Source organism: Erigeron canadensis, chromosome 2, assembly GCF_010389155.1.
Source record: "Erigeron canadensis isolate Cc75 chromosome 2, C_canadensis_v1, whole genome shotgun sequence".
Classification (NCBI taxonomy): domain Eukaryota; kingdom Viridiplantae; phylum Streptophyta; class Magnoliopsida; order Asterales; family Asteraceae; genus Erigeron; species Erigeron canadensis.
The window spans coordinates 7,777,162-7,788,876 of record NC_057762.1 but is presented as its reverse complement, the minus strand read 5'-3'; the positions used below and the strand labels follow the sequence as shown (position 1 = coordinate 7,788,876).

At 32.5% G+C, this 11,715-nt stretch overlaps 1 protein-coding gene across 1 annotated transcript; it reads left to right on the top strand.

Moving 5' to 3' along the window:
* The first annotated feature begins 6,415 nt into the window (after window positions 1-6,415).
* Window positions 6,416-9,855, top strand: LOC122589951 (ankyrin repeat domain-containing protein 50-like). The gene is made up of 2 exons (XM_043762282.1): window positions 6,416-7,129; window positions 8,414-9,855. The coding sequence occupies exons 1-2, from the start codon at window positions 6,416-6,418 to the stop codon at window positions 9,674-9,676; spliced, it is 1,977 nt and encodes a 658-aa protein (XP_043618217.1). The 3' UTR covers window positions 9,677-9,855.
* The last annotated feature ends 1,860 nt before the right edge of the window (window positions 9,856-11,715 follow it).

Below are 11,715 nucleotides of genomic sequence, written 5' to 3'. Positions count from 1 at the left end.
TGAATTTTTTTTAGGATTTGAAGTAAAGATTCAAAGGATTGTATTAAAAAGTAATCTCGTATACTTCATTATCATTCTTATAATTTACTCTAATATAATACTTATAATAATCTATCAATAAACTAAAATATGATTGATATATTCTTGAAACAACACGTGACGTAATCATTAATCCATACGTGTTCATTTAATTTACTTATTTTATTAAATTATCTTTTTTAATTGTACATTTAGATTCAATTTTCTTATTAGACTTATAATTAGATTCTAACTCTTAGCTTATAAATACAAAACACATTATAACCTTATTTGATTGATCGTTTTCTCATTAATAAAACTGCCTTTTTTTCTTTCTCAACTCTTCAACTCCTATTATTTATATTACTTATAATAAGTTATTAACATACGATCTGAAATCACAAGTCTATTTGTCGTCATCCACTATGCTTACAAGTTATGATTTTGAAGTGATTGTAAAAATTTAAGGTAAATCGAAACTCTAACTAAACATATATTATATTATTATTACTGTTTATTACTGTATAATTTAGTTTCGACCATCAATTTACTTTAAGCACAATATATTTTATACTCACGAATTATGTACGAGGAATATTCATAAAAAATTTATAATACAATTTATATAATTACCGTATATTAAAGGTGATAATAATCCCTACATTATATAAATGTCACTTCAAAATTTGTTAGTTATTGCCTATGTGGCATGTTTAAAAATGCAAGAAAGTCCAAAAATCTATACAATATTTCTCCATACAAGGTCTACGGATTAGTTATACTTTCAAGAAGTTAAAATTTTTGAAAATTTGAAAGTGTAACCGTTCGTGTATTGATGTGGCGGTTACTTCCTTGCGTGTCTATCTCTATATAAGGTCACTTCCATTCAGTTTTAAGGCATTTCAAAACAAAAACACATTTCAAAACATAAACACATAACATCCAAGTTAGCATGGCTTCACTAAACCATGTTTCAATTAGAAATTTGCGTCGAAATAATAAGCCATGTACGATAACGGTTAGAATTTTGCGGCTATGGAAGCAATTGCAACCTCTATATAGAGATGTTAATAACCTAGGTAGTATTGAAATGATCCTGATGGACGAACATGTAAGTATTCATCGTTTGTATTGTAATCATTATTTATGGTCTTATTTGTTTACACAATTTTGTTTTGTTGTATTGTATATTGTATACTGTGCAGATATATATTGAATGAAATGCAATGCAAACGCCATAAATAACACAATTTTGTTATATGTTACAGAATGAAATGCAAACGCCACATACAGAATGAAATTCTTCCATATGTATCCGTAATTTCATGTAAGTCTTATTTGGAATATAAGGTATTTTATTCTGTCCAAAATGATTTATTAAATGATCTATTAAGATTCTTATGTATTTGTATCTATAATAATAATATTATTAAAAGTAAAATAAACATGCAAGTGAAGATAATTAGACAGGGACTCTACACTCCATGAACTTGGAGTTTGATGATTATGTTTTTTTTATTGTAATATATAATAATAATAATTGTCATTTTTTGTTACAACCTAATAATGTTGTAAATTGTTTTTTGATTATTAGTTTAAAAGCGCCAATGATCCATCCATCATTATTAACGATATTTTTAAGATGATTATATATATCACAAGGATACTACTGAATCATTGCAACTGAGCTATTTTCAAAAAAATCAACTTATGTGTTATTTTTTGTGCGTATGATCGAGTTGGGTGATATTGCAATAAAGTAGAGGGATATATGCATTATCTATTACTAAAGTATGATGATTTGTCCATGGAAATCTTTTTGATGCAATCACTCTCTGCGTTTAGTTTGTTTGTTTGTTAGTTAATATGAGGTGAAATTGTTTATAGTGTTTTAGATACTTAAAAATTTACAATAACATGAATAAATGGTCAATAGCTTTTGTGTATTATAACATGTTATTTCTATGGGACACACTTGGTATAATCTATGTTCATTAAGAGTGTGATCATTAATGATTCAAACTTTCAAATTTTTTATAATATATTTTTCTATATAGAACTTATGATGTTAAATATAAAATTTTTAATTTTTTTTTTTGTTTGCTATGCTATCTAAAGCCTAATGTTTTTTTTTATACTATTTTTGTATATGGACTCGATCTCCATTTCAATTGGTGGCTTTGGTCTTTGTAATCTAATTGAAATTTTAACTTATAATTGGTCCTTATTGTGTTGAAGTTTTCCGATGCCTACACAATTTAAAGTTTATAATTTAATCTAATCTTTGGTTTGTTTTTGTGTAAAAAAACCACATCAGGTTGCTGTTACTTTTTGGCTTTACCGACGATCAACTTAGTTGGAAAATTCATGCGTGGTGGTTCTTTTCATGTATGGTAAGATTTTACATATATTTGTATTTTCCTATGTTTTTGTTAAATGTTTATGGTTTACCACCCTTTTTTCTTCTCATGTTTTTGTAAATGCATATTCAAATGGGGTATCCAAAAGAGTATTTAACATTAATATTAAATGTCTGTGTACTTCAACATGTATATATATGAGATAATTAGGCTAATTTAATGGCCCGGGACGAGTCCTGACCTTGCTAACTTGAAAAGAATAATTAATATGACCGCTTATCATTGTTCCAATTAAGGTTAAGTCATTGACCTGGGAATCTGCTCAACACATTGTTAATGAAGGCGACAATATCAGGCTTTGATGGTCATCGCAAAGAAGAGTACAAGATATGTATGTCTTCTTATTAATACTATAAAGTCTAAGTTGTATGGTGTGGGTATTCTGGAGAAGAGGTTGAGAAGTTGGGACGCTTGGCGGGGTATGGGATTGATAAACTGCCTTTCAATTACTTTGGGATTCCGATTGGGGCTCACATGAAAACAATAAGTTTGTGGATGCCTATTATTGAGAAGTTCACAAAGAAGTTATCAAAATGAAAGGCTTTATTGATATTACGAGCTTAGGTAGTTACTTTCTTTCTCTATTTCCTTTTACCAGCCACGGTAAGAAAGAAACTTGAAGAAAGAAAGATTCATTGGACTAAGTGGGATAGAGTGTTAGCGAAAAAAGAAGATGGAGGCCTCGGAATAGGCTCGCCGCATTATATATGGCGTTGTTATACAAGTGTAGATGCAGATTCGTGAATTCTCCTGATGCCCTTTGGGTAAAGGTGCTAAAATGTTTGTATATTTAGAATTTTGTAGGGCCAAGGGACTGTTTTGCAGCCTCGAAGATGGGAATCTGGAATGGAATTGGTCGAGTAGTGTGCGATAGGGGAGTTCATTGGGTCGGGTTCTGGGTGAATAGAGTTATTCGGTTTGGGTTATTCGGTTTTTTAAGAATTAATAAACCGTCTATTACCCAATCTATATATGTGGCCACCCAATCCAAACCACCCAAATAAAGTTTGGGTTATTTGGTCGGGTTTTGGATTACCCAAATAAAAAAAGTTTTCAAGTTTTAATTTAGTATATATGAATAATCATGCAATTTGAATGTTAATGTACACCATTTTTTTTATTCATGGTGAGGTTATTCAAATAACTACGTGTATTAAGAAAATTTGGATTAATTTATTATAATAATTGAAGTTATATTTATGTCATTTAAATTAGGTTATTATAGTTTTATTAAATATTAAATGTTTAATTGGGTTTCGGTTGGGCCCCAATTGAAAACTTTTAAACCAAAACCGAACCGTTTAAGAACTCCCTTAATCGGTTTCACCCAAACACCAAACCAAATCCGAATAACCCAATCCGAATAGTACACAAGTCAAATGGATTGGGTGGGTTATTCGGTTAATCCAAATAATGAACACCCATAGACTGTGCGAGTTAGATAAAAACAGTACGAGGAAAGAAATCTCCTAGCCTTTTAGATTAGAAAATAATCCGAATTACTTTGTTTAAGTCGTTGGTCAACTATGTTGTCTACATTTTCGTGGTCTAATTGTAATGATAAGTGGAGCTGGAACTTTAACGGGTTTTCGAGTTTCTGAGTTAAGGATTTACACCTTGCCATTGATGCTGCTTCTTTATCGAGTGAACAACCTGCAACTAGATGGAACTCCACGGTGCCCAGAAAGGTTAACATCCCCGTTTGGAGAGTTTCAATGGATTGCTTACCTACCCGTACGAACTTGGTGAAAAGAAATCTTGATGTTCCTTCTATTCTCTACCCCATATGTCTTGAAAATGAGGAATCAGGGTGCCACATTTTTTCTCACTGTTTGTTTGCAAACAAGTTATGGCTTGAGGTAGACTCGCTCGCTTACTTAACACCAAGGGACACGATGTCATGGGTTGATGGGTTACGAGTTAACCAAAACAAAAGGAAGGTTATAGAGATGATTTTGTGTTGCTGTCTATGGGTCATTTGGAAGACAAGAAATGAGGCGGTGTTTCGTAACCATCAACGAAGAAACAAGTCTCTTTTTATACGTTATTTAGCTTATCTTATTTTTGGTTCTCATTTAGATGTAATAAGTCGAATTTGTCTTGGATCGAGTGGCTTAAAAGCTAAAAACCCACTTTTATCGATGTAACAATTTGGTTTTGTTTGTACCCTTTTTAACCGATACAATCTATTAATGAAATTGTTGTTCAAAAAAAAAGATATGTGTGTGAATGGTACCACGTACGTGAGTCAGTGAGTGATGTTTTAGTTTATATATAATCATTTGGTGATCTGATTCGGAGGACGGCATGGATATGGAAAAACATTGCCGAGAGTTGTGGCACATCCTCCAACCTTAAATGTTCTGGATTAACACGTAACACATAGGGTTGTGAACGGTTCAGTTCGGTTCGGTTAGCTAGAAATTTTGAACCGTTTTTCGGGTTTCGGTTCGGTTTGGTTAGTTAGAAATTTTGAACCATTAATTTTGGTTACCCGAAAATCGGTTACCCGAAAAAGTCGGTTAATTTCGGTTTTATTTTCGGTTAACCATTTATTAAAGTATTGCTAATATAAAATTTAAGTTTTCAATTATAATAGTCAATATACATCACATTATTTAATTTTGAATTACTTTTTTCTAACGTTAGATTTATGCAATGCAAGTTTCTATTTAAGAATATCATGATTACTACTTAAAATATCTTTTATATGATAATACTAATATTTTGATAAATATTTTAAACAAAGTTAACAACTTTTTTTAAAAAGAGTATACATATATATATATAAATTGCTTAGAATATCCAAAACTAATCATAAATTGTGAAAGAAAGTTAGTAAAATTGTTAATATATTGGACATCGGTTCGGTTCGGTTAACCGCGGGTAATGAATATTGAAAATCATAACCAAACCGTTACACATAGTAATTTTTTAAAATTTTATTATAAGCTAAAAGAAATAATTTATCCGTGCATCACACGGGGTGTAAGCACTGGTATATAATAAAATCGACGTGCTAACAACAAAGATGAAGAGTATTGATATTCTCCCGTGATCGATAATGACAATGCCTCAATGCAGGCAAACAATTTCTCGATATTCTCAACTCTCACTTTATTCGTATGAATTCTCTATTATTTTTTCACATTTTGTCTTCTTTTCAAGCATTCCCCGTCAGTCAAACTAACCTTTTCTCTTCTGCCAAGTTTTACAGTTTTCACCACCCACCATCCCCGAATCTTTCTCCCATCACTATTCTATTCCCGCCATATTTTATTTACCCACCCCCGTATTAATTAAACATTTACATATATTTACACAACCATTTTATCTTTGCTCTTTAAAAAGTTTCCTTTTTTTTTTTTTTACTTAATCAATAATCATTCATTGAAGGTTAATACGCGTAATAAGGTAATGTTTCACTTTCTTGTTTGTTACCATTATTAAAAATCAATTATCATGATTATTACCAAAACCCCACCCCATATTTACTGTTTTTTATTTGAATGTTACTACTACTATTAACATTTACAGTATTTGCCAACGGGGTTATCTTGATCAACCATTTGGGTTCGAGACTCACTACTCAAATTTGTGCGGGTCAGGTGGAGGGGGTATTTTGGGTATAATCATTAGTCCATAGTTTAATTCTTGGTATTTGGGGTAGTTTAGATTAGAGTAGGAGAAAGTAAAAAAATTGTTCTAATTATTACATGTAGTTACCATAATTATGTCTTAATGTTATATTTATAATAATTGTACTAGTGTTAGCATGCTATACTAATTTTTTTTTCTTCTGACAACATATAGTGCTTATTTTCACATGCTGTTTATTCTTTGATTGTGTTTTTTTCTACTTCCCCCTTTTTAAGACTTTTTGGCCAAGTAAAAATAATTGTATATGTTTTTTTCTTGTTGCAGAGATGTTGTGAAATAATACCATTTAAGGTTTTGAAATAATTTTTGGGTTATTAATGGCACCAATATATTTTCCACTTAGATGGGAGAGCACAGGGGACCAATGGTGGTACGTGTCTCCCATCGATTGGGCAGCCGCGAACGGTCACTATGACTTGGTTCGTGAGCTGCTTCGTATGGACGGAAACCATTTAATAAAGTTAACATCTTTAAGGCGTATTCGTCGCCTTGAGGTTGTTTGGGATGATGAAGAACAGTTTGATGATGTGGCAAAAAACCGGTCTTTGGTTGCCCAGAAATTGTTACTTGAGGGTGAATGTAAAAGAGGGAAAAATTCGTTGATTGGGTCGGGGTATGGAGGGTGGCTTTTGTATACTGCAGCTTCTGCTGGTGACTTGCATTTTGTGCAAGAATTGTTACAAAAGGATCCGCTTTTAGTATTTGGGGAAGGAGAGTATGGTGTGACAGATATATTGTATGCGGCTGCTAGGAGTAAAGAGAGTGAGGTTTTTTGGGTTATATATGATTTTGCACTGTCTCCACGGTTCGTGTGTGGTAATGGGAGCCGGGTGGATGAACATGTTGGGGAGATTCCGTATGGTTATAAGCAGGAAATGAAGAATAGAGCGGTTCATGCGTTGGCTAGAGGTGGTAATTTGAAGATATTGAAGGAGGTACTTCGTGATTGTTGTGATGAAAATGTTTTGGGTTATAGAGATGTTCAATGCTCGACGATTTTGCACACTGCGGCTGCACGAGGACAGGTTGAGGTAAGATTTTCTTTGACGGAGTTCATTTCCTGTAAAGTGGGTAATTTTAACATGTAATGGGTCGGTCCATATTTGTTATATATGATCAGGAACAGTTGAATAAGCTGAAAGTAACTAATAAAGTCACGAGTAAGAGGGGGTATGAATTGAAATGATCAGGACATGATTTAACTGCTTACATCATCATAAGCTGTTTAAATATCTAAACGGGCTGGTTTAATTTTACAACAGGTTTTGTAACATTAGAAAGAAAAAGCGAACAAATTGAATACACCTGTTCACAACCTCTGATTTGCTCTGCTACCCAACCCACCCATGTTGCCTTACAGCCTTTTGAGTATGATGTTTGGTTTTTATTTTGCCTTTTTACTTCCTTGCTGTGAAAGGTGTTGTATTTTATGCTCGTTTATGTTTAAAATTTTGTACTTTTAAAAATTAACAGTGGGTCTACACTCTCGTGCCAACTTTTTTTAGGGACCATGTTTATTTTAACAAAATTTTCGGCACACATTTTGTACAGCACTTCATTTAGTCTCCATACAAGGCACTATGCTCCACTTTTGCCATGTTTTATAGCAACAATTAAAAGCAACCGCATTTTATTTCTCTTGAGAGACCATTTTAACAGCGCCCCGTAACATTGTCTCTCAAACAGTAAATAGAAATAGTGTCTTATTTGTGGTTTTTGAAGTTGAGGGAGAACCCAAAAATTAAACATAATTTTTACCATAGTTAAAGTTTTTGAAGTTGAGGAGAACACAAAAAATAAACATTGATTGGTTTTTAAAAGTGACCACATTTTATTTCTGTTGAGGGACCATCCTTTATAACTTATAAGACATGTTCGTTGTGTTATGTAGTGCCATGATAATAATAGTAACGTTCAACGTTGATTGCAGTTAGATTGGATTTGAATAAAGTAGACATTGATCATCTTCAATATACTCATTATGTGACTTAGGCTAGGAAATGGTGTTGGTTTTGTTATATAATTGTTAATGGAACATTCCAAGACTATAACAGCAGGCAAGCCCATTAATATCCAAATTTTGAAGTTATTGTTGATTCACAACTATAGGACTTATCTGTATTTAGTTAATCTATCAAACAGTTTTTCTACAAAAAAACATGTTGAACAATCTTTACTCATTTGTTTTAAAAGTAAAAGTTATACTTGTTGATCTTCATTGTCTTTAAATACATAAACATATATGTGTGATCTTCATTGTCTATAAATACATAAACATATATGTGTAAATAACTGGAACCGGTTATAAACTGCAGGTTGTCAAAGATCTCATTTCATCTTTTGAAATAATAAACTCTACAGACAAACTAGGCAACACGGCTTTGCATATAGCAGCTTACAGAGGCCAACTATCAACAGTTGAAGTGTTGATCCAAGCATCCCCTTCTTCTATACATACAAGAAACAATTTAGGAGAGACATTTTTACACAAAGCGGTAACAGGTTTCCAAACTCCCACTTTCCGAAGACTTGACCGCCAGATTATGCTCATGAAACAACTAGTTTTTTCGAAAACATTCAAAGTTGAGGAATGCATCAACGCTACAGATAATGAAGGAAGAACTGCTCTTCATTTAGCCATTAATGGGAACCTACATAGTGACTTGGTGCAACTACTTATGATTGTGGGTTCACTCGATGTGAACATTCGTGATAACAAGGGTATGGCCCCACTTGATCTTCTTAAGCAACACCCACAATCAGCGTCATCTGAACTACTCTCAAGACAACTGATCTCAGCTGGGGCGACTCTCGGTAGCCAAGATTATACAGCAAGAAGAATTATTGCTTCCCATTTGAAAATGGGCGGCAATGGAGGCGGTACTAGTCCTGGAACTTCCTTTAAACATTCCGATTCAGAAATGTTTTTGCACACCGGAGTGAATAGTACTTCCTCAACTGCCTATGGTACTCCTGTATTCAGTATGCATTCTCCTGGGCTGAGTCAAGCTGACTCAAGTTCAAACTCTAACATAGAATCTAAGAATACTAAAAAGAGTAAACAGAAAGGCATGCAACGATTCCTACGGTGGATCAGAACGATTAAAGGAGGAAATGAAGGTTTGGTTTTGACAAAAAACTTGAACGAAATCCCGGTTTCACTTAGACAACAATACTCAAAATCATCATCACTCCCAAGCAATAAAAGAACACTTGCTGCAAGAAGTAACCTTCCTAGTCCAACTGTTAAGAAGAAACTTGCTTCTGGATTGGTTAATGGTGTTATGCAGGCAATGCCACATTCAGACCGAAGATCACGTTCTAATTCCTTTTCTAAATCATCATTATCATCACAGAATTCGTTAGATAACAAACATACAGGAATTGATGTTGTGGGTACATCAAGCTCTACTCAGATGTTTGATGATGGAATTAGTGAAGAACAAGGGGTGGTGAACAGCAAGTCATCGGTGAACCAGTTCCTGTGTTTTGGTGCACAGAGGGTATCTTATGAAGGCTCGAGTGCTGGTCAACAGGAGCATGAGATCTATGATCGTTATGTTCTGTCGACAACTTAAAATAGTTTCGTAGCAACTTGATTAACCTTTTAGTTAGTAGTTTTTTTCTTTTCAGTCTATGCTTGTTTCATCTAAATTTGTGATGTTTAGTTGTGAAATGTCTATGTGCCTGTAATGCAAATAAATGTTTCTTATTACTATGTCTTTGAGATGCAGAAAATATGTGCATTAATGCTCAACTATATGTATGCAAAATATTACCTCTTTTCTGTTTCCCACTTCCTTAGCTTTTTTTAACTAAATATTAATAAATATATATATCTATATTGTATTTGGTGAGGATGTCGACTTGGGGTGTTGCCATTACCCACGGGTTGAGGGCGCAGTTTGAGTTAACCCACATGGTAACACCACCACCGACCCTCACGGGTTGGTGTGGGTTAAACCCATGCCGGCTGTGAAACTGTTTTAACCCGCCAAAAATCCAAACGTTGTTATGAAGTAATGAGTGTGGGTTAAGGGGTTTGAGGGTTAGGTGATGTCCTTCAAATGTGGATTGGAGATTTGAAAATAGTAAAATTGATATGGCAATGATTAGTTAAAATATGGGTGGATTGTACTGGTTTAAAGAAAAGCGGGTTAAAGTCATAATTGTGTAACGTATATTCTGAAAAAGTTCATTTTGTGTAATGTTCTTTTTTTTTTTATGAACAAACACATCATTATAATAATTCATATTGTATAATGTACTTTAAAAAAAAGGGTTCATTTTGTACAATTTACAATTTTGAATTTTTAAATACAAATACAACACTAATGTACTTACAATATTAGTTCATTTTATGTAATGTCCCTTTCAAACAAGTTCGATTCCCCGATTTGTGGAATGTACATATTCTCATTAATAACCTTAAAAAAAACTTCTCATTTCGAGAAGTGTTTTAGAATTCGGTAGATGTAAATAAGGTTTGGTGACTAATGACATATGATGTATATGATGGTTGTAGGAGTGTGAACATTGTTAAATATAGATACGAAAATAAAACTTTGATTGCTTTTCAAAACAATTTTTTATTCAAACAAGTGGTTTCACACTTACACGACCATTTAACACATCACACGTTCTTTGCCTTCAAAACTTATTTATATCTATTGAACTTGAAGCACTTCCCGAAAAGTCTCCCTAAATTGTTCTTCGTGAAATTTTGTTCATTTTGCAAAGTTAACTTTTTTTAGAAAATGCATTATACAAAATGAGAGTAAGTACCCGCACGTTGTGGCGGTAAAATGATGAGGGTGATAGGTCATAAAGTGTCATAGGTCATAGGAGGTTATATGTCATAGAGTGTCATAGCCAAATGCCTTCGTACGGGCTCAACCCTCGGATTTAAAAATATCGAAAATATATCGAATGACATCTCTAATAAAAGAGCATGAAATTTTAAGAACACCCATATAATTTTTATAATTTATCGATGTACGGTTTCTGAGATAAAAGATTTTGAAAAAATTAGAGTGAATAAAATGATTTATGGAGCAGAGAGAAAGTTGTATGCATTGATGTATGGTACATCATGCATTAATATGTGTATATTGTTGAAATTAAATGTTGAAAGTTGAAAAGTAAATTTGCTTTATAATATATTATGGATAAACTAGCAATGTAAATACGATGATGTATTTGTCTCAAAATAAATACATCACGTAAAATAAATATTTTTCAACAATATATTACATAAAGTGAACAAAGTAAACTAATATGCAAGTACAATTGTTTGTTTCTCATTTCTCAAGAAGAATGTTGTAATATGTTATGATTTTAAGTTTACATGTAAAATTTTATTGCATAAATTATAAAAATATTCCATATTTAAAAACTTCTATTTTGTTGGCTTTTCCGTAAATGTTAAAATGAGATAATATTTTGTGATTTTAAGAATCTAACACAAAATTTGGATTTCAATATAATAAACTTTATAAATTATATAAGTTTTTCAATATTACATGTCCATACCTGACCCAACTTATCCGGTTCAAAAATCAGTCAATTGGTTGTAAAAAATGTTTTTTAGTTTTTTATTTCTAATTTTTTAGAAAAT